Source organism: Haliotis asinina, chromosome 7, assembly GCF_037392515.1.
Source record: "Haliotis asinina isolate JCU_RB_2024 chromosome 7, JCU_Hal_asi_v2, whole genome shotgun sequence".
Taxonomy (NCBI): Eukaryota; Metazoa; Mollusca; class Gastropoda; order Lepetellida; family Haliotidae; genus Haliotis; species Haliotis asinina.
In genome coordinates this window covers 56417964-56443015 of record NC_090286.1, presented here as the reverse complement: position 1 = coordinate 56443015, position 25052 = coordinate 56417964, and the positions used below count along the sequence as shown (strand labels likewise).

General features: G+C 38.9%; 2 protein-coding genes across 8 annotated transcripts in view; both read right to left on the bottom strand.

Moving 5' to 3' along the window:
* The window catches only part of LOC137290270 (receptor-type tyrosine-protein phosphatase kappa-like), a 32891-nt gene extending 10354 nt beyond the window's left edge, over positions 1-22537 (bottom strand). The window contains exons 1-16 of one of the 5 annotated variants that reach the window (XM_067821058.1): positions 22469-22537; positions 21551-21623; positions 20384-20890; positions 19597-20058; positions 18765-18858; positions 18391-18533; positions 18110-18189; positions 17906-17993; positions 17541-17614; positions 17213-17249; positions 16890-16987; positions 16607-16732; positions 16178-16329; positions 15443-15578; positions 14772-14899; positions 13571-14543 (exon numbers count right to left, since the gene is read on the bottom strand). In XM_067821058.1, coding sequence (XP_067677159.1) covers positions 14330-14543; positions 14772-14899; positions 15443-15578; positions 16178-16329; positions 16607-16732; positions 16890-16987; positions 17213-17249; positions 17541-17614; positions 17906-17993; positions 18110-18189; positions 18391-18533; positions 18765-18858; positions 19597-20058; positions 20384-20890; positions 21551-21611 — 2400 coding nt within the window. In that variant the 5' untranslated portion in view covers positions 21612-21623; positions 22469-22537 and the 3' untranslated portion in view covers positions 13571-14329. Of the gene's footprint in view, positions 1-1016; positions 1084-13570; positions 14544-14771; positions 14900-15442; positions 15579-16177; positions 16330-16606; positions 16733-16889; positions 16988-17212; positions 17250-17540; positions 17615-17905; positions 17994-18109; positions 18190-18390; positions 18534-18764; positions 18859-19596; positions 20059-20383; positions 20891-21550; positions 21624-22468 lie in introns of those variants that run through there. The other 4 variants (XM_067821059.1, XM_067821063.1, XM_067821060.1 and 1 more) reach the window with 4 other exon arrangements.
* Positions 1717-11717, bottom strand: LOC137290276 (receptor-type tyrosine-protein phosphatase alpha-like). Of its 3 annotated transcripts, none has more exons than XM_067821073.1 (15): positions 11625-11717; positions 11205-11371; positions 9695-9768; positions 9183-9279; positions 8445-8596; positions 8171-8250; positions 7726-7813; positions 7499-7572; positions 6616-6652; positions 6327-6424; positions 5609-5734; positions 3983-4134; positions 3338-3473; positions 2950-3077; positions 1717-2723 (listed from the first exon to the last, which is right to left on the bottom strand). In XM_067821073.1, exons 2-15 carry the CDS (start codon positions 11231-11233, stop codon positions 2603-2605), a joined length of 1392 nt encoding a protein of 463 aa, XP_067677174.1. In that variant the 5' UTR covers positions 11234-11371; positions 11625-11717; the 3' UTR covers positions 1717-2602. The 3 variants fall into 3 exon arrangements, with proteins under 3 accessions (XP_067677174.1, XP_067677175.1, XP_067677177.1); XM_067821074.1 differs by having other exon boundaries at positions 11244-11371; XM_067821076.1 differs by lacking the exon at positions 2950-3077 and having other exon boundaries at positions 2657-2723; positions 11244-11371; positions 11625-11702.
* Positions 22538-25052: the final 2515 nt, after the last annotated feature.

Genomic DNA, 25052 nt, shown 5'->3' with positions numbered 1-25052 from the left:
ACGCAGACGAAGTCACAGTATTTAATCACTCGTCTTGCAATATCCCATAAGAAATATCAATCTGAATGAGTTAAAAATTACAATACAACAATATTTTATCCTTGATGTCAGTTTCATACTCCGGCATACAACAAGCTGGTTTCACCTTCCAGTTAGAATTGTGTTGCTGGTGGCCGCCTAATTTTAAACAATACCAGCCATGATTTCCCTATAATTAAAGTTATAAATGCATGCAGTGAAATAGCTGCATATGTGATCGGAAGCAGCTTCGTCATTCAAATGGACACATAATGCCCACTGCTCTTTCATATTATTTGTTTGAGTGGCATTTTCAAGCTAGAAGTTGGTGGTGTAGAGAGAATATTATAGATGATCAACTTCTTTATTTTTACAATGGCGACGTTTATAGATTCTTTCAAATAGATGATTCATAAAATACAAAAGAACCTTTACATCGTCATTGTGAAAATAAAGAAGTTTATCACCCATTCCGTTTTGTCATCTCTAGCGCATATTATGTATAACATCTCTCCTGTACACTCGATCGAATGTCCAAGTTCCCTGATGTTACATCCAGTTAGGAGTTGGACTTTTAAGTTAATGAAATACATATCACTGCTACAACCTACTGATCAGGAACATTATCTTTGTGACCTATTATATGTATCAGCATATGCCTGGTACTCTTTGCTGTTGTAAATTTCTTAAATGCAATGCGAGCATAAGGTGGGGAGATTGTGACTGCCTCGGGCTGAATTTCCGTGCCATCATATGGTTCTGTGGTATTTGCGTGACCTCCCACGTGGAGATGCGGCATTGTGTCGGTCGTAAGACTCGTGGTCATTCTCAGGGACCTGGTTGTTTGAATGTCATCAAACCCCGACAAGCGTTGACGTCAATATTAACTTCGTACCTTAATTTACCGCAGAAAAACGTATGTCCTTAAATTTGCCAGCAGTTGTTGTAACAACTGTATAATCCATGTCATATGTATCGTAATATTGTCATATACTTACATTTTATAATCTGTTTCCATACAACATATTGCATGTTACCTTGCAGGTCGGTCTGACCTGTGAAAATGAACATCCAGGAAGAACGCAGCGTCGCATGGTAGTTCATGAATATTCATTTCATTGGTGGTGGTGGTGGTGGGGGGGGGGGGGGGGGGGGGTGTGTGAAAGAGAAACACTAATTTTCCGCCTTGCCTATTCCCAGTATTAGTAGTTGCATTACAAGCGGAAATACAAACTCACAATAAACACAAATACTAAGAGTTTAATTTTTCCTAGGTTTTTCTTAACCAATGGCAGTATCGTCGAAGTTTTATTTGGGTTTTCCCGATAAAATTGTCGAGGATGTAAATCTTCACAAGATGCATAATGGTAAAAGTTAATCGAATTCAGATACAGCCTTTACATGGGAAACGGAGTCTGATGATACGATAGAAAATTCAAGGTCAAAGATAATTCTGGTGTGATTGTGTATGTTCACATTTGAATTTACACAAACACAACTCATATTATTAATAAGCATTTGGGTAACTGTCAAATCACCGTGTAGCCCAACTCGCTCCCAATCGCCTTTAAAGCATTGTGGAATTCGTAAGCTGAAAGGGGGTGTAATTACTGCTGATTCACATAGAAAAATGTCTCTAAACATGTTCTCAATCCATTCGTGGACTGACTCATTTCCTGAATAAACAAACTACAATTATTTTGTTCATACGTGTTTTATTTATACACTCCATCATTATTGTAATGCAAATAACCTTCAACAAATATATAGAAAGACGAAGTACTTCTTCAAGGCGTATCATTGGTGAGGAAGGACGACCACTGTTTTTCTTCCATTAAGGGTGGCCATGCCGTATAGACATGAGTGAAGTATGAACTTGATCGAGAAGGGAAGCATGCATTGGACTGACAAATACATAGATCATAATCGGAATACAATCCACGAATAATTTCAGGTGCCCGAGGCCATCATACTTCGAAGCGAAATGGTATTAATTCTGCAGCGACCATTTTCTTCCGACAAAGCAGGAATTCTAAATCTGTCAGTCCACTAACGATGCATCTACTGTGAGAAAAGTATTATTATCATTTTAATATTTTAGTAATATGTATATGTTAGCATTCGGGAGATTATTTGGAATTTAGACATGTCAGCTATCAGTAAACATATGTAACTGCTTGTATGACCGGTCGGGTTATGTCATGGCTAAGAGACGATAATCTGCACCTAATGATGACGCGGTGCACAGGTAGAATGAATGATAATATTTCTATTTAAAACTGCATCGCCACGTGGGCAAACATAGCATGACCATAACTAATGTTTGAAGGGGCAGATATTGAAGTTAAAGAAAGTGTCATCACTGAATTTTATTGATCTATTCATACGATTACCACCATTTTGTTTATCTCATTCGGTCAAACGTAGAGACTGGATTACACGTTATACGTCGTGTTATTCGGAGTCAGCGTTGCCATATCCTGGTGAACCGATGACAGCACATAGAGGAAATGTCAGAAATTGTCTTGCTCCTCCAGGATGATAACATACTGAGACGTGATACCAACACAGATCTCACAGTCAGTCATACACTCGAAACTATGGCACTGGGGTGCAAGGTGGACGCCATGACGTCTTCAAAGACAGCAAACGCCACTGGCTCATAGTCAGAATCAGTGCCTTGATCTTGATCAGTGTCATCCGAGCTGTGAACAAAGCGGACCACATTTGAACCTCAAACCACAAACCACATTACCACACATGTTATAGATTCACGAATAAATGTTATTGATTCCAGAAAATTCAAGGGCACGTGTCGTTAAAGGTCGCTCAGTTATACTGGTGCTTCATGCATCATAAATGCTGTGATATTCTCCATAATGTACACTCAGGACTCAGTAGACGAACATACACACTGAACAGTTGAGTTACCTCTGTTTCTCATGCTCAAGACGCCAGCATTTTTCACACTGCACAAGTACAGGATCGTAGTAACTAGGAAGGGTTCCCTGGGTTTCTAAGGCACTAATCAGTATGTTGTGTATGAAGGAATACTGTTCCTGCAGACACGATGAGCATATGTTACACAGAACACATTAATACGGAATACGGAATGCAATATGAATATGTTATGCAAAACGTCATACAGTAATGCACAGGAATATAAATAATACTTTACTTTCAAGTATATGAAATCATATTGTTAACTGCCACTAGTGAGGTGAATTATTAAATATTATTTTCATCAGAAGTTTTCACTGTTTGATTTGTATATATATCAACGTAGTATGACATCGCTATACGCTCAATATACACTCACTTCTGTCTCAACCATCATCATCCTTTGAGCACGGAAAGTTTGTACACAGCTGTAGACACAAGCTCGACCTTCATATCTTGCCTGATCCAGTAGATAATCAAACGCCAGAAATGTTCCACAACGCCCAGCGCCAGCGCTTAACAAACAAACAGTTACCCTCATCAATAGTATTAAAAGCGCACTGTGTTACAATAATCAGTGTGATAAAAGACTTGCGTGTTACTATATACGATATACAACTGAAGCGACAATACTTTTCATAAGACGTACCTTCTCAGCATCTCATCACTCTGATTCATCATTATTTGTATCTATGACACTCACGGTCTTCACATTTTCTGTTACTATTAGCGGTATTAATTAATTAAGTACGTTTCTGACTTGTCATGAATACCTATATAACTCCTATTGTTACAGGGTTACATGGTTACAGGGTTCCCGAAAACAGCATACTTAGAATTGAAATGTTGTTAAATGAATGCAGTAACCATCTTAATCTGTCCGTCATTACCAGCGTAATCTGACCATGCGGTTACTGTGAAAATGGTAGAGTACCAATTCAATATTTTGGTTATATGTACACTTTATTATTCGGAGGATTATCTGGAACTGAGACATGTCAGCTATAAAAGTATGCATATGAACCTGCTTTGAACGACTAAAGGTCCGTTGGAGTTTGGTCCTGTGTCCTTCACAATCCTGTGGAACTCCAGCAGTAGCGATGTGTCTCTGGGAACATCGTGGTCAGCCCATGCGGTAAAATGGAACTGGAGAACCTGCCTTGTGTCGGAGTGTCCCTGGTAAAACAGTCATCACTTCACAGTCATCACAGACAAGTCGTGCGTTCATTAAAAATATTTACACTTACGTGACAGGAACCCCAGCAACTTGCTTCAAAAATATATAAACATTCTCACTATATATCAGGCCATCTCTTGTGTTCCCAGAATAACACAAGAATTTGAGGTTTAGTTTTGTAGGGAAAGGTTTTACTTTTCGCTAGAAAGACCTCTTCTTAGGTTTTACTTTTCGTTAGTAAGACCTCTTCAAAGGTTTTACTCTCTGTAATCAGCTTTTCCTAACTCTATATAAACATCAACATTCAAATCAATTGAAAACTATCGTTCAAGATTGTTTTCGCTAGCAAGACTGGAGCTGCACTCTCCCTTTTGAAGGCAGACACTCTACCACACGGTCACTAGAACGAAAGAAGAGGGGGTGAATTATCTACCTATAGTTACGGTCAGTAAATTGATTTTACGTGCGCTTCAGTTATTGTTAGTTTTATCTAAGGATCATCTACATTGTAATTATCCATCATTGATTGTATTTATGTTAGACAAAACACTTCTCCTCGGTTTTGGTAGACAATGTAAAACCATCGGGGTCGGGAAATCCCTCGGGGCTACGTCCCCGATTTCCCTCCCCTTCCGGATTTTGCAGTGTTTACCAAAAATCCGGAGGCGTGATTTCTTCGTTAAAGGAACATTCAGTTATGATGAGGATGAATACAGCATATGCACTTTCTTTAACATTTGTCATAGGAAGGGTATTCTTTTAACCGAAATATGTACCCTGGGTAACACAAAGATATATCTTTCCCATCAAAAGTTTAGACTCACTGCAGTAAATATAGAAACTTACTCACTTACGCATCAGTTTTACACTAAACATCCTGATGTCTATTTGAGTTACTGTTTCTATGATGTTAATAGCAATGCTAGAAAATGGCAGATAAATTGCACCTGAGCACAGCGCTTTTTTACACAAGTACTGCTTGACTCTTGTTAGATGAGCCTGCGCAGTAAACGCGTTTGTGACAAGTAGGCGGGGCAGGAAATGTTGGTTGCTGCAGGTTGCTGCAGGTACATGAGGTAGATCGGGGATTAAGCTCTTGCAATACACGTGGCCATGGCGTGAACTCAATGCCGCTTCTGTTTAAACGTGTAGTATGATATAACAATCAAAACACGATTCGCACGAACTTTTCAATATCTAGACAACCCGTTTCCCTCTTGTTTCAAATGGAATGTTCTGGAGGGCGTTCCCATATATATGCAAATTGGGGTCATTTGGTGTTCTACTTTATAACACGCATGTGCAAGTAGCTGCGACAAATTTGCCTTGATCCTGAATCTGTGTTAATACGCACACATTGAGACCGGAAGAGGCAGTTTCCAATGAAAGACACTTGATTATGAAATCACGGGTCATGGATTACGTCGTTACCAGCGTAATGATCCGGATGGACAGTGCTTCAGTTTCACTGACCTGCCACACAGCGAAGTTCCTGACAGTGTACGACGGGAACACTGCCTCATCCACACACTGCACACATACCGTGCCATACGCCCGATATGTGGAGCCAAACACTGGCCAGTACCTCGCACACTTGATCTACCAACATACAAATAACAAATATAAATATCGCGTAACTACAAGCAACGAAACCCTTTCCACATTGATAAGAAATATCTGTCAAAAGCAGAATCGACTGTATATTTGTGACTAAATCGTGACAGATATTTGTTTCAGCAGTGTGTCACAGATGTATGATGTTGCTTGTAAACAAAACGGATTTGAACAGACAGTCCAGGGATTGTTACCATGAGATAGAGTGACAGAGCATGTGTTTAAGAACCAATATGAAAGTGTGATGACACCAGGGGTGAGCGTAACCTGCCCAAACCCGTGGCACCCGCCACAATATATACGTCGGATTTAACTGTTTACAAAGTGACAAGATATTAGATGATACATCGCACGCACTTCGATGAAAGACTCAATTACAACATAATCGGCCCGTGATTGTATATTTGATGTCAAGTGAGATTCTCCGTTTGTCATTAGCACATTGATAAAGGAGAATAAACAAGGGAACACCACTTTATGGCAGTGTTCCTTTCTATGTCCCCAGCGCTATTCATTTATTTGTTTCTCTCAGAATAATTTGTATTTTTATCCGAGACAGGGTGAATTAAGTATATACCTTCCCAGTTTCTGCAAGTTCTGTAAGCAGCACAATCTTTGTGGCGTTCTGCTGCCAGATCAGCCTCCAGAAGTCGTTAACTGATTTAAATGAAGGTCCTGTCAAATGGAAACCATGTGTTGTCAAGCATGTGACATGTTTACATAGGCAATGTAAAGTTTGGGGATAGTTCTATTAACTGACAAATTCATTCTTAATTAAACTACATTATACGCCATCGAACAATAATCCTTTAGTTATTATTCGAATACACCTGATCCAAATCGAAAATGGTGCTTTGTGAGTTTACCTTGTGTTGCTATGTATCGTATATTGTCCCTGTATCCCTTGAAGCACACATGGAAATAAAACAAATATTAGCATGACTTACGTATATATACACACAGTGTACACATTCACATTGCTTTAGGCACACATTTTGAAACGTCAGAATAAGTATATTTGTGAGAACACGTACAATATTTTGTCAGAACTTCTACTTGGAATAATATGAAATTGTTGAAAGAAATGTTCCCTAAAAATCTAAATGTACATTTGGAAAAACAGTACTGTTAATATACCTTGCTCAGATTGACCTGATCAAGTGAGTAGCAATGGATTGCACGACCGTGTCACAACTGATTTGGTCTATTATTGTGAAGGGGTACACCACTGTCATTTGCTTGTCAACAGGTCCCAACAGTAGAGACTGGTAGCCGTTTGACATCTCAGTGTCGAGAAATCCTAATCTCCTTTAGACGAAAAGCTAAGCTTCAGATCGTTTAATGTTTCTGATTCTGGGAGAAGCAGCAAGTACTGGTGTTTCCAGTGATAACTGAGAGTGACACCGAGGGTTAACCGGATTGTGAAAGTAACTGGTGAGTGACGTCTGTACATTGTAAAGTTAGTAAACCAAAATATGATAGCATATGACTTTATAAACAGTTCAGTTAAAACATGAAATCATTGGGGTTTCGTAATAATCCATGCTTCCCACGAACGCAACATTAATAACATTCTCTGCTCCCCTGTTTACCCAAGTTAACTCGACCTGCCGTTTGTCCCATTTGACCTCCCGGGTCACTATAGGTAGAGTAGCGCATGTCAAGTTGAACAAGCTGTACTTTTGAAAGTTTGAGTTATCTTTGTACACCGTGGGGCAGTGTATAGCGTAAAACTCCCAATGTACTCACATTTATGAAAGACGCGTTTATATAATCACTATCGCTGTTTTCTTCTGGCTTGAGCAATATTCTGTTTCCATCATCTGAAACAGTTGGCAAGGATCTTCAGAAAAGCATTCAGTCAAGAAAATATACATTAATTTCAACATAATGTCCTGAGGTTTAACAAATGCTCTTGTAACACCTGAACGAAACACGCTTTAGGAGGAAAGCACAGTTATACCCTGTCTGCTTACATGGAAGAACGCTCTTGTGTCTGTTTTTTACTCTGTTTTCCTCCGAAGCTCCACAATTTGTCTCGCCATAGTCCGGGGGAGCAAGCATCTGAAGAAGACGTTAAATCAAGTTTCAGACGTTCTAGTGTCAAAAACTATGTCTACAGGAGGGACATGCACCTCTGTTTCGCGATATAGTCTTTAAAATGAGTTATTTCTATTCTTTGAATTGTTAAAACAAGTACAGATCTAATAATTATGTATTACTTTTGCTAAGATGATGGAAAACAAATACATCATCAGAGAAAGCATTTGGATTAATGATATTCTTCGCATGGGTGCAACAAATCTGTAAAACCGATATAGCTCATAAAGACAAGATATTTTTATGGATGAAGGTGTCCTTATGTTACATTAGTGCTATCAACTAACTTCTACGTGCAACAGTTGAAGGCCACATACTCACCTGAAACTCATTCATCATGTGTCTCATGTTGCCCTGATTCACTAACTCATCGCACAACCTCACTTGTCCTAAATGTCTTCCTGCGGAAAAGTCAATAGATAAATATTAATGATGTTAGAGGTTTAAGTGAAACACACACGCACGTACACACATACATACATACACACGCACGCACGCACGCACGCACACACACACACACACTCGTACACATACAAAGTTTGACATAAATGGCAAGTGTTTGCTGTGTAATGTTTTGTATCACTGTCAGTATCACCTTGCCACGAAGGTACATATATGGGATTTGCCGTTGAGAAGTCTTTTCCAGAACAATCCCGTCCTCGACTAGATTGCTTGTGTGTGTTGTTGTTCAAAGGTCTCATCTCGCACTCAACAACCTTAATCTGTATTTCTGAACGCTTTCTTTTCCTGAAAAAAATATATTTAGAATATAAACATGTTACTTTTATGACCACCAAGAATGGAACCAGAGAACTATATCTGGTACACACATACTTGTTAATAAGAGACAGCTGTCTTGAATGTGTTTAATGAGAACGGATCGCACAATGTTGTGATATTTGATTCCTGAGAGTTGTCGTTCTGTGCAGCACGTCTGTACAAAGTTGTGTCCCTTTTCCATGCCCAAATTGCCTTCTTGTGACTGACATACCCAGGTGTACCCGGGATATATTATTGTACGCATATTCTTTGACAGCACCGTACCTATGCACGTAGATTAATAGATTGGGATATCACTCGCTCCTAACAATATATATTATATAAGGACGTTTTAAAACACTATTCTACCAGTGAAGATCTGTGTTAGATCTGGTCTTCAGCAACCCATGCTGGCCATAGGCAACTAACCGGTTCAGGATCGGTGCATATCATCGCATCTTCACGTCAATCACTAGATTGTCTAGTCGAGATTCAAATAAGACAGCTGGGAAAGCGCTTAATCGGGCAAACATAAAATTGACTCACAACCGATTAAAAGAGTTGTCTGACCTACCTTCTCCACAAAAACACCCCGACTAATAAAATGCATCCAATGGCAAACAACGCCAGCAACACAATCCCTGCTGTTTGCGATGTTGATATTCCTTCGCCTGTAAATCAAAGTTAGTTGTCATTAACAGTCAGCTTATCAATATCATCAGACAAAGCGAACATTACAAAACAATTAAATTTGTTTAAAGAATTTTATAAGAAGTAACAATTCTTTCATGTATGTTTCCTAAACGTTTCCTTACATACATTTACTAACATGATGTGAATACAACACTATACATGTACATGGCAACATATTTAAAGGACTATATTTCTGTGATGTTCACTCTGTACCCCACATGGGTATATGGATGGCAACTGGTTTCATGATTCTGCGTATCTGCTGGTTGCGAGTCGTCATAATTTCACATTGCCAACTGAGCATTGAAATGTCAGAAATTGTATTAACCTAGGATAATAGTTAAATAAATGATCGTAGATCGTAGATTCAATTTATATTGCTAATGTACTCACATTCACAAAGATCCCTGCATTCTCTGGAAGTTAACCCTTGACACTCGATACATGTGCAGTTCCTGTTCATGGCTCTGTAAACACATTGGTGGTATATAGTAATTTCTTTGAGTGACATGCTGGTAACATGGTGATGGTTGGTGATATATAGTTTAGAGTTGTGCAACGGGTAGTATCACGGATTTGACCAGACAGTATAATTCTTCGGGGGATTTTCTTAGGTTTTCTTTTTGATCCTAGGCAAATACGCATTACTGTGTTGTCAAAATGGACAGCATGTGTATTCACGGAGAAAAGGTAAGAAAGATTCATATTGATATGAATTATATGACTATGAAAACATGTTGGTGCCACTTTCTGATGACACTAACATAAACGTTAAGGGTGTTCACATGAACGTACATTATAGTCATATGAAGGTGGAACATATGTTCAACTACTGTTTATATTATAGGGACGTTTGGTGACATATTGTATTGGGTAATCCACAATAGATCACTATCTGTAACTTATGGCCTGATGTATAATGGATCCCGTTTTCAACGCATCAACACTGACATGTCTATTTGTTTCATATTTGACATGTATTACCGTCCTATACTACCTATCAAAAGTTTACACCCAGAAGTGGGAACATAGGCACTTACTTCAGGTAACTGTTCTGTTTTGCTATATATTCCTTAATGTTTAAAGGTACTGTTTACACATGGACTGCTGCACTCTAAAACAAATTCGTAACGTTGAAAGTATTAGTATCATCAGTTCAATGTATGATGAAACTTAGTGAAAATTCTTTTTACACCAAAACGGCCGTTCTTATATTTGCACTTGCTTTTCAGAAATTTAATGCATGATATTCGAGCAATTCATCTACATAAGGTAACCATACCTTACGTATATACATAGCATATAGTGAGTGCTTTGAGTCTAAACGTTTGATGAGTAGTATATGTGCGCGCGTGAGTGCGTGCGTGAGTGAGTGAGTGAGTTTAGTTTTACTCAGCAATATTCCAGCCGTATGGCGGCGGTCAGTAAATAGTCAAGTCTGGACCAGACAATCAAGTGACCAACAACATGAGCATCGATCTGCGCAATTGGGAACCGATGACATGTGTCAACCAGGTCAGCGAGCCTGACCACCCGATCCCGTTAGTCGCCTCTTATGACGAGCATAGTCACCTTTTATGGCAAGCATGGGTAGCATACATACATACATACATACATACATACATACATACATACATACATACATACATACATACATACATACATACATACATACATACATACATACATACATACATACATATGGACGGACGGGCGGACGGACAGAAACACACATTCAAACATACATACATGCATACATATACTATAAAAATACCCTCTGCTTGTTTACTACATAATATAGATTCTTGGACTAATACGTTTCAATAGGTGACATGTTTTATGCATTACTTACTATCAACGTTGTAAGTAATGGCAGTTAAAATAAAATATACACTGTAATTACCTCGCAGACACCGTGTATAAGAAAGACATGGAAGCTCACTTAATAGGCGGAAAGGCTGTATGTCGTTTGCACGGTATCACGCATTGCTAAGTTATGATAATAACTACGAGCATGTTGACGCTCTCTGCTGACAGCCTGCTGTCCGTCCAACTCGGATACGATAGGAACTGGAACAGATCAAACCAACTACCATTTTCACTATATGATGTACATCGACTTGAAATATATAGTTCATATAAACATGGTGCAGCTGGAGAGAGATGACACATTTCACAGATGCTGTAATTACAGAGCATTAGATATACGTGTTACAGGGTTACATTTAACCAGAAGGCTCTGGTATTCGTCTGTCAGACATCTTCTGAACAGATGTCTTCTACAATATATCGACCTCGCAATAGCTATGGCAAACATGCTCACCTTCAATACAACTTGTTTTTGTCCATATTTAAATCTCACATCCTTCTACAGAAACATGCCCTTCCTTCGGGATCCTTGGTCAGATACAGAATTACTCACACGAGGAAGTATTTATTTCCGCAAATCCGTTTGCTGTGTTTTAATGAGAGACGCTTTGAGTGAGTGCATGTGTGTGTTTCTGTGTCTGTGTATGTGTCTGTGTGTGTGTCTGTGTCTCTCTCTCTCTGTGTGTCTCCATCCCCTCTGTGTGTGTGTGTGTGAAGGAGTGTTTGTGTGTGTGAAGGTGCAGGTATGTTTAGATGGGAGAAAGGCATACTGATATCCCAGTGTCTGACTGGGAATTTATTTATGCTCATTTCATTGCCTCTGTAGCAGAAAGAGGGCTGAGTGTGGAGGGTGGTGAGTGGGTTTGGTTCAAGAAATAAATAGTACTGCAGCTACATCTTGGCGTGTTAGCATCACGTTAAAGATGGAACTCCGCACGGCATCTCAGATGATTGACCAAGTAGTGCACATTACCCTTAGAAGATAATATTTGATCAGTATCAATTCTCATACATGGTTCATTATAAAGAAAATTAACGTACTCGCGTGACATGAATGTCAAATTGCCAAGCATTCTTTAATTCGTTAGACGGGAGATGAGTATATGACCGTACTGCCTGAACACAAGAGTGTAGATTGAAATATACTGTATTGATATGTTTTCACCCTTTATTTTTCGTTACGGAAATTAGAAAGTATGTCACGAGCATGTCCAAAGATACGATGAACAGGAAATGTTTCGTTTTAGATCCTGGTCAAAATCACCACGATAAACTAGGGGGATTTGTGTTATGCAAATAAATAATAAGTTTGTTTGGACTTTCGCTGATGAAACTTTGTGTTCCAGTTGCATTTCAGAAGTAAATAGTTTAAAATAATTCATGAAATTATACAAGTAGACTTTCTGCGTTATGAAATACTCTTAAATTAAATATCTCTGTAAGTTCGTGCAGTACTCCCAATTCAAGACTTGTCTTCCCTATGTATATCACAGAAGTTGCATTGTGTTGTCTTGCCTGTTCCCTGTAAGCACGAGTCGTCACACGTCTTCGTAGATGTGTAGTAATGATTTAAAACACCGTCAAAAGCTTTTTGTCATACTATCTATTACACATACATATATCAATGCACAATATTCTTTATTATTTCTGACTCAGAGAACATTCTGCTCTTACGTATTCCAGTGGACAACCAATTCTTTTTATATAATATTGTATTTGATACGATAGGGTCAATGTGTCCCAGACCTCAATGTGTTGTTGCTGAAGGTCTTTGCCACGTGCGCTAAACGACGGATATGCGGAAGTGGGAGATAGCACAGTGAACTATGACTGATTAACCCCAGTCGCTACTTCCTTGTATACAGAGCGGAGAGGGAAAAGTGTTGTTGCCATGCTAGTGCTCCCAGTGGACGACACACTGTGTTGACCTCAAGGATGGTGTACCCCGCTTCACGTCTAGGTTGTTACAGTCTGTGTCACACAGATTGACAGTCAGACGACAAGCAGACAGACAGGAATACGACACTCAGACACACACTCGGTAGACGACAGAAAGACGACAGACGACACTCAGACAAACAGACGAAACCCAGACAGACAGACTTTAGACGACAAAGAGACTAACAGGCGACACACAAAGAGGATTTAAACGGCAGACGAACAGACAACACCCAGACAGATAGACAAGCAGATGACACTCAGACCTTAGACGACAGACAGATGATACACAGACAAAAGTGAGTCAGACAGCTGACTTTGTATGTCGGCGATTCGGCGCCCGACTCTCCACGTCCTGACTTAAAATCATGGAAAGGAGTCAACCTCCAATATTGGAGAGACAATGAGCCCAATGTACATACATACATGTAAGGTTTCTTGGTATGATTAACAGACAAATCGTTTCTTTTCAAAAGAATATGTTTATTACTGTTAGAGGTCATTACACAAATTATATTGGAAGGTATCTACACATTCAACAAAACGTCATGACTTATAGTTACAAACATGCATGGAATACCTTTTGTAACTTTTGTACCCTGACGAGCAAGGTTAGAACTGATCTTCTTATGCTTGCTGTAAGAGGTATCGAGTGGTCAGGCTCGCTGACATGGTCAACACAAGTCATCGTCTCCCAACTGCCAAGACTGATGCCCATACCCATCACTGGGTTGTCAAATCCAGACGCGATTTCATAAGTATCACCAACCACTTACATAAAATACAAGTTTGTTGCTTTATACGTGGCAACAGTATCTAATACATAAGGAATCATTAAACGCCACTGTACGCCGGAAAAGCGCATATGGTCAGAGATCAATAGCCATGCCTCTTCATACATGCTGTACATTTTTAGCACGCAAATGCTTTGCCAATAAACATTTCTGTGTCCATTTTCTTTTCCTACATAAAACGATTGATAGTAATGTATAACAACAGAATTACTATATACACATCTTCATAACATGTTTGGCCTTCGGTCAAATGGAACCGAAATTAGTCATATCCTGCCCTATTTTCAAAGTGATGTAGAGGAATCGTCCCCATTTCTGTTGCCAAGCCAAACTGTCAGAAATCTATGAAAACGTCCCCATACCACCGCCAATCGACAATATGTCCTACCCTGATGTACGCTCTCTGTCGAGTTGAAGGACAGGAGTGTTAAACCGACGTATCCATCCATGTGTCCATCTTAACATCTATTGAACAGGACTTCAGCGATCTGTGAAGGCGGGGCGGTGTGGTTTCACTGATGATGGCATACTCTTCCAGAGGAGGTGACGGACTTACTGGCAGATAGCTGGTCCTACGGTGTGACTGGCAGGTCCACAGGTTCTGGTACTCGGGGTCATTCTTCTCCAGGCTGGCGTTAGACCTGAATAAAAATAGAGGTACTGATAGTGGTCTGTGGTACTGATGATGGTCTGTCGGACATTTGTATAATTAACATGCTCCAATTCAATCAAGACAAAATGGATGCTTAGTGTGTCATTAATGTAAGGTACCTTGGCCCACCATGTTTCCCACCATGTGCTTAGTCAGCAACAGTCATGCGTCATTTTCAGCATCGTCGTGTGTAATTTGGAACTTCACGTATGTATACCTGCTATTGCCTTTTCTCTGTCGCCAACAGTCCCCACATAGGACGGTTATTGGTTTTTGGTACCATTGTGAACTCCCTTTGATTTCCAGGGCACTCATTAGTGTCTTGTAAATGAACGCATACTGCTCCTGAATGAGAGAACATTAATTTTAGTCGTCATCAGTGAATTACTGTTTCTACCATATAATATTTTCTTGATGTCCGGTTATCATTTCATAATGTAAATTCTATGATTATCGTATGCGGTCCATGAAATATAATTTATATATTTATTAAACTGATGTACTCAGTTTGTTGTGTTTTACATGTACAATAGCAGTCGAACGTTGATAGATGTGTTTTAAATCCCGTCCACACGCGCGGACATTTGCTATGTTGTTGTATAATAGATTTATGTGTATACTTAGACTGGTAGCCTACTAATTGTAACAACGGCCTATTAACTGTAACAACGGAAACAAACATGTCCTTGCCATCCTGTCTCACTTTCATATTCACTGAATTCCGGATCAAATGGACATTGCTAGCTCACTTGGGTTTACGGCCTAATAAAACACTTTGTTTGGTAAACAAAATGTCTTATTAGAAAGATATCGCTGACAAAAATAAAATGATAAAATATGCATGATGGTACATGAACCTCTGGTAAACTGAACCGAAAATGAACTCACTTGTGTCTGAACCATTTTCATCCTTTGTTGGCGGAGGTTTTGTACACAGTTGTAGATACACACATGGCCCTCTTCCTTGGCCTGGTCAAGTAGGTAATCCAAGGCAATAAAGGTCCCCGTGCGTCCAATGCCAGCGCTGAAAGATTGTTATCAGTGAAGTTAGGATTATTCTTTAAAACGGAAAATGCAGTTTCACTGAGAGCACATGGGCATCGTCAGTACGTTTGAAAACACAGGCCTGGACAATCCCGATAAACGATGTTAAACTTTGTGCAAGCGTCATAGATCTAGAATATTATATCAGAATAGTAGTAGGGGTATCTCAATAGCCACTTACAATTAAAGACATATAAATAATATAACAGATACGAATAAATTATTTTTCGTTAATTTATTGATTAAATATATGATATTTAAATTCTTCATTGTGCCATATTATATTCATTGTTTGCAATACCATCATACACCCCTCATTGTGTTTGGTCTGTTCATTATTACCGAAGGAATTATCTTATGTACACATATACTGAGTGGTGAATATCATAACGTTTAATGTTTGTCATCACATTCCTAGAAATCAAGTAATCAGACTAAGTGGCGGAAATTATATTTTTCAGTATACACGATGATGTATTAACATGCTGTAACTGTATTTTCGCACACGAAGACTGAAACGCCTAGATTCTGATACTGAAACTATCATTAACTTCCTTATGTGGTGCATGTACATAATACCTGCAGTGTATTAACAAAGGCCCAGATGAATCTGTTTTAGTGTCCTTGACAACCCTGTGGAAATCTAGAACTGAAGTTGTCTCCCCTGGAACTCCGTGGTCAGGCCAGGCGGTGAAATGAAACTGGCGGATCAGTCTATGGCGAGAGTGTCCCTGAAAGAAACGTGAAAAGGACTGCTGATCAAAACACATAGAACCTTATGTCCCTTCAAACATTTATTCAAATATTTAGCACGTTTAGTATAACCCTTCTATGACCACGTGGCGGGTTGCATAAACAGAGGCATACATGTGCATAAACCTTGAATTATATACGGCAAGAAATTTCGGTTGTCTGACTAGTTGTCGCAAAACAATTATTATAGTAAATTCAGTACTTGAGAATGCACTTGCCCGTGAATGTAGCCTGGCTACTGAAATATACTCATACCTTCCAAACCGCTAGTTTCCGGAGAGTGTAATTGCTATACACCTTTTCCTCAAGACACTGAACGTACACCTTGCCATACGTTGAGCAGTCAGAACTACAGAAGGGCCAGTACATCTCACACTTCACCTAAGTAAGTGTAAAATAGTTCAAATATATGCTGCGTAGTATTCCTTCCTCGCCTGGTACATTAAGTTTGAGAATGTCAGGTAAGTATTGGTATTTGGAATACAAGATGATACTTTGGCATACTGTAACTGCGTATTGCTCGACATAAATGTGTTACCTTCCCTGCTTCAACCAGGTTAGTTAGCATGACAATCTTGGTGGTTTTCAGCTGCCATATCATCCTCCAAAAGTCCGGTACCACTTCTACAGATGGTCCTGACATATAGAGACAGAATTCAAAAACAACGTGCAAATTTGTGTTTTCCGTTTTGTTTTGGTAACTAATGGTTCACTTTGTTGTTGGCATATGGCAACCCGTGTGCACGTATGAAGATCGTCTTGCATCTATATAATCGTATGTATACAGTATCAGTTAATACCATTCAGTATATCAAGGGGACTGATCGCCAGGTCAGTGTGATTATGGCCCTTTGAACCTACCCTGGGCTGCCACATAATGGATGTGCTCTTTGTACCCCTGAAATATAGCAATAACATTATGTACACACGGAAATAATCATCATTGAAAGTAATTTAGTAATGCATTTCCCAGCGTATACAGTTGTGTGATAAGAAGCTGGAGTAAACACTTCTAAACAAATGAGTTCGCGCATATTTATGGAATCGTATCCCTCCAGCAGGTACAAAACAACGAAAGTCAATTATTTGCCGATTGTAAACTTAATATGACCAAAGTATATATTTATCAAATTTTAAATGAAAACTCATTTCCTGCTTATTAAAAGAATAAAGAGGTACGAATACTTACATCGATGAATGAGGCATTGATGTAATCACTTTCACTCTTGTCGGCAATCTCAAGTGACACTCGCGTTGAGTCATCTGCAAATGTATTAAAACAGAGCGATCCCAAAAATCACTAATCTAAAGATATGAGTTTGGCCTTTAACTGCTGTGAAGTTACAAGTGTACAGTACGACTACAGCTTGTCAGTGCATATATTTCTTTGTAAATAACTAATTAACAGGTAGGTATTATTTTAAGAAATAAAGTAAATACAAACTTGATATGAAAACACAAAGCACCATAATGATGGACCAGATATACTAATCTAAGCGATACCAATCCTCAGCTCAGCCACAAACTAAGTGAGATGACCGTATGTTATCGCACATGGCAATACGTCTCTGTATCTGTTCTTCGTGTCGTTGCAACCCAGTGATCCGTATTTCGCTTTTTCAATGTCAGGAGAAGACAGTCTCTGTAAACAACATTTTTTAGAAAATATATAATCTAATATCGGAAGGTGAAATGAATGCATGCATGTGCATGAATTCATGTAAAGAACCATGTTTCAAAACATTCTCACTATCTCACCTGGAACTCGTCTATTAACTGCATGGACGACCCATCACATTTCAGATGCTCACATAGAGTCACCCGTTGTAGGTCCCCATCTGTGAAGCATTAACAATTCTTATTACTTAACTGATCACCTCATAAATTTTACTTTGTTTTATTTTATTTTCAGTATCTTTACGAACACATTTTCAAAAGAATCCATATATTTAAATGGCATATGTGACATGTGGAATAAAAATTAAAATATTGTGCAATACTGATTGTTAAACACATGTATCATACATTTAGTGTACTACCTTGACGTGAAGATGTGTACATTTTTTGTGATGATGAAAGGTTCTGTTGGAAATCATAAGGCTTCAAAACATTATTATTAAGCGAATTCATTTCGCATGTCACATCTTTGCCTTGGGACCTATTCAGTCTTCTCCTTTTTCTCCTATAATGTAAAATACAGTCACACATTACATAAAGCTTTACAATAACATGTCGTTTAAAATTGTCTTGAATAGTAAAAAAGAAAGTTTCCTCGGATATACAGCATTCGAATAATTGAAACTCTGTAATTAATGTACTCTATCTCATTTTCATATATTCGTGACACATTATGTTTCCATCTTTACGAAAGCAAGCTCTTTCATGACCAGTTAATGAGTAATACCTGGCTTACCTCTTCCACAAAAACATCAACAGAAGGAGAAACGATGAAGCAACAACCGCCGAAAGCATCATACCTCCGACCCATATCAGTAATGATGTATGATCTACAAAATAAATCAATTGATTACTTCTCACAGATTTCCGGAAATAAAGAGAAGCAATCAAATTAGTAAAATAGAGAATGATAATAGTAATGATTAATTATCAAAGTTGTTAAATATATTCGTCTAATGAGTGGAAATACCATAATGTCACAATATATTTCTACTGGTCACACCCCTGTGAGACCTCTGGTCTCCATGGCAGATATGAGTGAGTGAGTGTAGGTTTACGCCGCATTTAGCAATAGTCCAGCTATATGGCGGCGGTTTGTAAATAAATGAGTCTGAACCAGACAATCCAGTGATCAACAACATGAGCATCGATCTGCCCAATTGGGAACCGATGACATGTGTCAACCAAGTCAGAAAGCCTGACCATCCGATCCCGTTAGTCGTCTCTTACGACAATCATAGTCGCCTTTTGTGGCAAGCATGGGTTGCTGAAGGCCTGTTCTACACCGGATCTGACAGATATGAGCGAGTGTCAGTAGCGTGTTTCTGTCTACAGCAATTGCAGAGCAAATATTCACGAAAAATAAATGTATTCTTCTGGTAATACATACCGTCACGATGCTGGAGGACAAACAAAGGAGAATGTCGTTTTTCCCCTCATTAATACACTACATACTATATGCATGATATGGCATGCTCAGTACAGTACTTCCCCCTAAACCTGACAACCCTCACTAACTTTGTGCTTGATACTGAACCACCACTTTCAGTAAACACAGAGGCTCTCACCTGAATATCTACACTTCAACGTGACTTTGTCACAACCGTCTTTACAGTTGTACGGACAGGTAATATTGCAGTACTTTCCTGTGTAACCTAGCTCACAGCTGTCACACTCTCCTGTGACCTTATTACATCCACCCCTACAGGTGGAGGGACAAGGTGTTTTACAGTGTTGACCGTAATACCGGGGATTGTTACACGGTCCTGTACAAGCATCACCATAACGTGTACAATATATGCAGCCTGACGGACAGTTCACACCGCAGTTATCTCCCTTCTTGCCGACCACACATCCTTCTGTACACACTACACGGGTGTTGTTCAACTGACAGCGAGAGTTGAGACATGTGTCTGGGCACCCATGTTCACAAAGTTTACCATAAAACTTGGAGTCCAGACACTGAAGACACTCTCCAGATGACGTCACACTGACACAACGAGTGCTGCAATAAATTACCTGACAGGAAGCTGAAAGCACATAATGATACAACCATTAATATTATCAAGAGTAAAATGTCTTACTTTCAGACTTTTCATTTTACCGCAAAATGCAGAAATAGTTGCATTTCAGAATATTTCCTAAGTAAACACGTAATGAATTTAGAAATAGATAAAGGTACAAACCTCTGTTTTCATGTATGTTACAATAATCTCCCAAAGAAACCTTTCTCACAGCTGCCACAGACACCTGTGTCCTTATCACATCCATCTTTACAGCTGTGGGGACAAGGAGTCATACAGTGTGGACCGTATTTCTGGGGATTCAAATTTCAGTAAAGACAGAAGCTCTCACCTGAATATCTACACTTCCCCGTGACTTTGTCACACTCGTCTTTACAGTTGTACAGACAGGTAATATTGCAGTACTTTCCTGTGTAACCCGGCTCACAACTGCCACACTCTCCCGTGACGTTATTACATCCACCTCTACAGTTGGAGGGACAAGGTGTTCTACAGTGTGGACCATAATACTGGGGATTCTGACACGGTCCTGTACAAGCATCACCATAACGTTCACAATGTGTACAGGCTGTAGGACAGTTCACTCCACAGTTATCTCCCTTCTTGCCGTCCACACATCCATCTGTACACACAACACGGATGCTGTTCATCTGACAGCGAGAGTTGAGGCAGGTGTCTGGACAGTCATGTTGACACTGTTTACCATAGAACCTTGAGTCCTGACACTTAAGACACTCTCCAGATAACGTCACATTGACACAACGATGTGGACACTCACCATCAACACAGGTCACGTTGCTAGCGTCACAGCTGCTGCAAAGGTGACTGTCAGCAGCAGCTGTGAAACATATGAATGCAAAAACCTTAGCGAATGAATAATAGTCAAATCACGTTTCACATTTTGGCACAAAGGTAGCTTGGAATGGTTCTCAATCTAGAAATAACATTGCATTCAACTGGTTCAAGATGTACATGAAGAGGAAACTGCTGAATGAAAAATTAAATGCTGTATGACGTGTATTAATGGTTTGTGAACACGAACATTCACAGAGGAATGGTAGCTGTACAAAGACCAACGTGTTTTGTTCGCCTGGGACAATGTTTGTTTAGTTTTTATGATATTCACTACATTACTTTGCAGACAAAATTATCGTGTTTGTATCGCATAGAGAAGCTTTAAGGGCGGTTGGGAAAAATCGTTCTTCCTCGTCATTGTTGATTATCGACCATGATATTAGTTGAACTGATTTTGTGACGAGCCTGTCCTGGAATTTGTCTCGAATTTGTTATAAATCTGTGTACCCCGTATTCCGCATCGAAAGGGAAACCCAACATATCCCTCACCATAAATGACACTTACATATGTTCAAATAAAGGACGGGGCACAAGCCAAAAATGTACTAGAATATGTACTTAACTAAGAAAACGTAATCCCAAATATATATGACTGTGTGCATTCAAGAGTAACATTAGTTTATAGGTTGCGAAAAGGTCTCACCGTTCAGAAAAAGAAGAGATACCCAGATGAAGGATCTCCAGTAATGGCCTCGTGCGTCCATTTTGAAGATGTTCTGCAATGCAAGTATAGCTGTCAAAATGTATTCGGTGCTCAGGCAATGAGATTTGTGATATAAGGTGGTATTTCACCATGTTTTGATATATTATCACTTTTGTTTTCTGGTCTGAACCTTATACCCCAAGACACAGGATTTTATAATCATACTATCATCAATGTATTTGAAGTCGTTAACGTATTCATAACGTATTTCCAAGGAAATCACATTGTGTGTAACATGCACATATTTCGAAATGTGTAAGGTGAACTCCCTAATGTAATATGCCATATTTGGACAGCTGCATAGTATATTTATAACATAAAATTCTTAGAAACTTCTATAGAATAATTAATTACATGTAGTGTCCATGTTGCACATCCCGTTTATGAATTAAGGCAAAACTGACTTATTGTAAGGATCATTGTTCGTCAACATTAGCCCATTCCCGCCTTTTTCTTCTGACATACAAACAAACTTTGAATCACATGTTTAGATAGTTAGTGACAACCTATCTAAAGAGGAAAACATAGTTTTAAAAACTCCAAGGGAGATTAAATTTAAACAGGAATAGAAAGCTTTATGCAAGACTGGGAGATCATTGGAAAATGTTTTGTTTATGATATGATACATGCCATACAGAACATATGTGGGTAAAAATCATCATCTCCCTAATGTTATTCCTATGACCGGCAAATCGATCACAAAGCGTATTTGCACTCGGTAAACTAAATGTGTCACACAGCAATACGAACATTACTCTTCACATACAATTTAATAAAATATACTCCCGGATATATCTGAGATCTAATAAGGCGTAACCTATTCTATTTGCAACAATCTTGGAATCAAAGGAAACTTACTTTTAATTACCCCTGTGTATACCTTCTACAGCAGTCCCCGTTACTGACGTGAATACAGACTCGGCTCACCAGGGTAGTTTCAGTTTCCTCCTTGACTCAGCTATCCTGACTTTAGACTCCTACATATTCGAGTATTCATGTACTAAAGGTTCGGTTAAAAGGTGCGCCAAGAAGTATTTAAGCTATTTTTTACGATTCATATAAACTACCTATATATTATTCTGATGTATATGAACACCTTATACATGTATGCAAAGCCTATCATAAACGTGGCACTAAAATTGAATCCCACAATGGCAGACTTTTATGATAATCGCTGTGTATGATACTGCTACCAACAATACAAACAATGAAAACATGGATTACGGTACATTTTATGTTGTTGTTGTCGGTTTTCGTTAGTGATGACGTGTTCTGGATTGTACGTCATACGTCACGCAGAGCCTCAGGCTATTGTTTGACGATTGTAGTACTGTTTTTTTGTTAACTCTCCCTCTACCTCAAACTCTCTCTCTTTCTAATTGCTGTTCAATTCTTCCAGTTAGATATAAACGGTGATTTTCAAGGCATGTGTATACTCAGAGCCGTCGATATTTCCAATTGTTTCATGGTAGCCCCAGTTTTACCAGTACCGATATACCCGGAAACCAGTACTCCGAACGATTTATTCCTTTGAGAAGGTTACGATGACATATTGAACCAACCCTCACTGACATCTATTCAGAGCAGCAATATAGGGAACTAAATACTTCCACGGTGAGTTTATCACATGAGCCTGGGGGACACATACCATGATATTAAGTTAAATATACCAGTATGAGGATGATTTTAATCGTTATCACTCAAATCTGATTCCTTTGATACTGTTGAAATTTGATATTAACCACACGTGTGTAGTATAAATATGAACTCTCGTGACTGAAACACATGATGACCCTAAACAAATGCCGCCTATTTACCATGCATAAGAAAAGAAGGAAGCAAATGTTAAACAATGTTACCATTGTCACTGCCAAGGGTGTGAACTGCCACTCCTTCATGCTAAATAACTTTCATTAAAAGTTGATTCATATGTTTGCAAGTGCTTAATGTCTGACCCGTGAAGGTCCGGTGTAGAATAGGCCTTCAGCAACCCATGCTCGTCATAAAAGGCGACTATGCTTGTCGTAAGAGACGACAGAGGTGGTCAGGCTCGCTGACTTGGTTGACACATATCGGTTCCCAACTGCGCAGATCGATGCTCATGTTTTTTATCACTGGATTGTCTGGTCCAGACTTGATTATTTACAAACAGCAGCCATATAGTTGGAATATTGCTGAGTGCGGCGTAAAGCTCAACTCACTCACTCTTTCATTCACTTAATGTCTAGTTATTTCTACTGATTCTCTTTCTCTTCCAAAAAGAAAGCATCACCTATCTAATTGGGCTTAGGATGTGAGTTCAGTTGTCTCAGATAATCTTGGATGAGTGAGTTATACCGAGTATTTACCTGCCAAGATGATTGGTCACCTGAAAATCTGGGATGGGTTTTGTTTTCAGCAATACATGATAGTGAGAGATATTTGCGCTAGTGGTTAAAATCTCCCAATGAGGTTGCACGGTCAGGCTCGCTTAACTGAACTAAATATATCAATGCTGGCGATGTCCATCACTTGATTTCCTGATCCCAGTGAAAGGTGTTACAGATGGAATATTTTCTGAGTGTGGCGGGTAAACAGCAAACAAACAAATTATTTCAGTAACATATTTCACCATGTCAAACTGTCAAAACATGTCTGAGTAAACTTAAAATGAAGCATCCAGTTTATATTTCCTCACACATAAAAACATGCAATTGTTGTAAACGTCCCTGTGATAGATTTCAGTTTGAACTTCCTGAAGTTTCTGTGGAATGTGAATATGCCGGTCTCACATAGAGAACAAGTAGGACACTCATCACGTGTTCTAGAATACGCTGAATAAAACATCGCCATATATGGTCATAAGTAATGGTTAAAATAGTAAAGATATGAAACTAAGAAATCGCACTTAAAATGTGACCCACCTCTTTGAATGAAAACATGAAATTAATATGGAGGTCTAACGTCCTAACTGTAATTACAAATAGCAGCATTTTATATGGCGGTGTTTGAGGAACAGGGTACAAATTGCCTTTGAAAATGAAGTTGTTCCGTGGGTTGTGATTTTTTTTTTTATCTATTGCATGGTCTTGACCTCAAGTTACTGATTCCGCCATTCAAAATGTTTCGACGTTAAACAAACACTGTTCACTTTGTTCCATTAATTTCGTTTTAACTTATTATAACACAGAATGTGGTGGAAACAATGTCGATCTCTCAACGAGTATTATATGTGTATATTTGTACATTTTTAGCTAACCATGGTGGTGTTGTTTGAAATGAATTTTGCTCTTATAGCATAGTTATGACAAAAGGTGACAGTGTGTAAGCTTTCAATGACTCATTCACTCACGCTATTGTTATTGAATACAACTCCCGACCAAGTTTAAAAATTAATCCGACATTAAAGTCATAGTCCCTGACTCCGAATCCGATCGAATCCAATTTTCTCTCGACCGGTTTC

What these genes read in the sequence shown, in the direction of transcription:
- LOC137290276 (XM_067821073.1), bottom strand. Translation starts at nt 11,233, where the DNA reads ATGTCTTTCTTATACACGGTGTCTGCGAG. An exon ending in CCTTTAGTCGTTCAAAGCAG is followed by an intron (nt 3,474 to 3,982) that starts GTTCATATGCAT and finishes TTGTTTGTTAAG; the next exon opens with CGCTGGCGCTGGGCGTTGTG. An exon ending in CTTGAGCATGAGAAACAGAG is followed by an intron (nt 2,724 to 2,949) that starts GTAACTCAACTG and finishes CTTTGTTCACAG; the next exon opens with CTCGGATGACACTGATCAAG.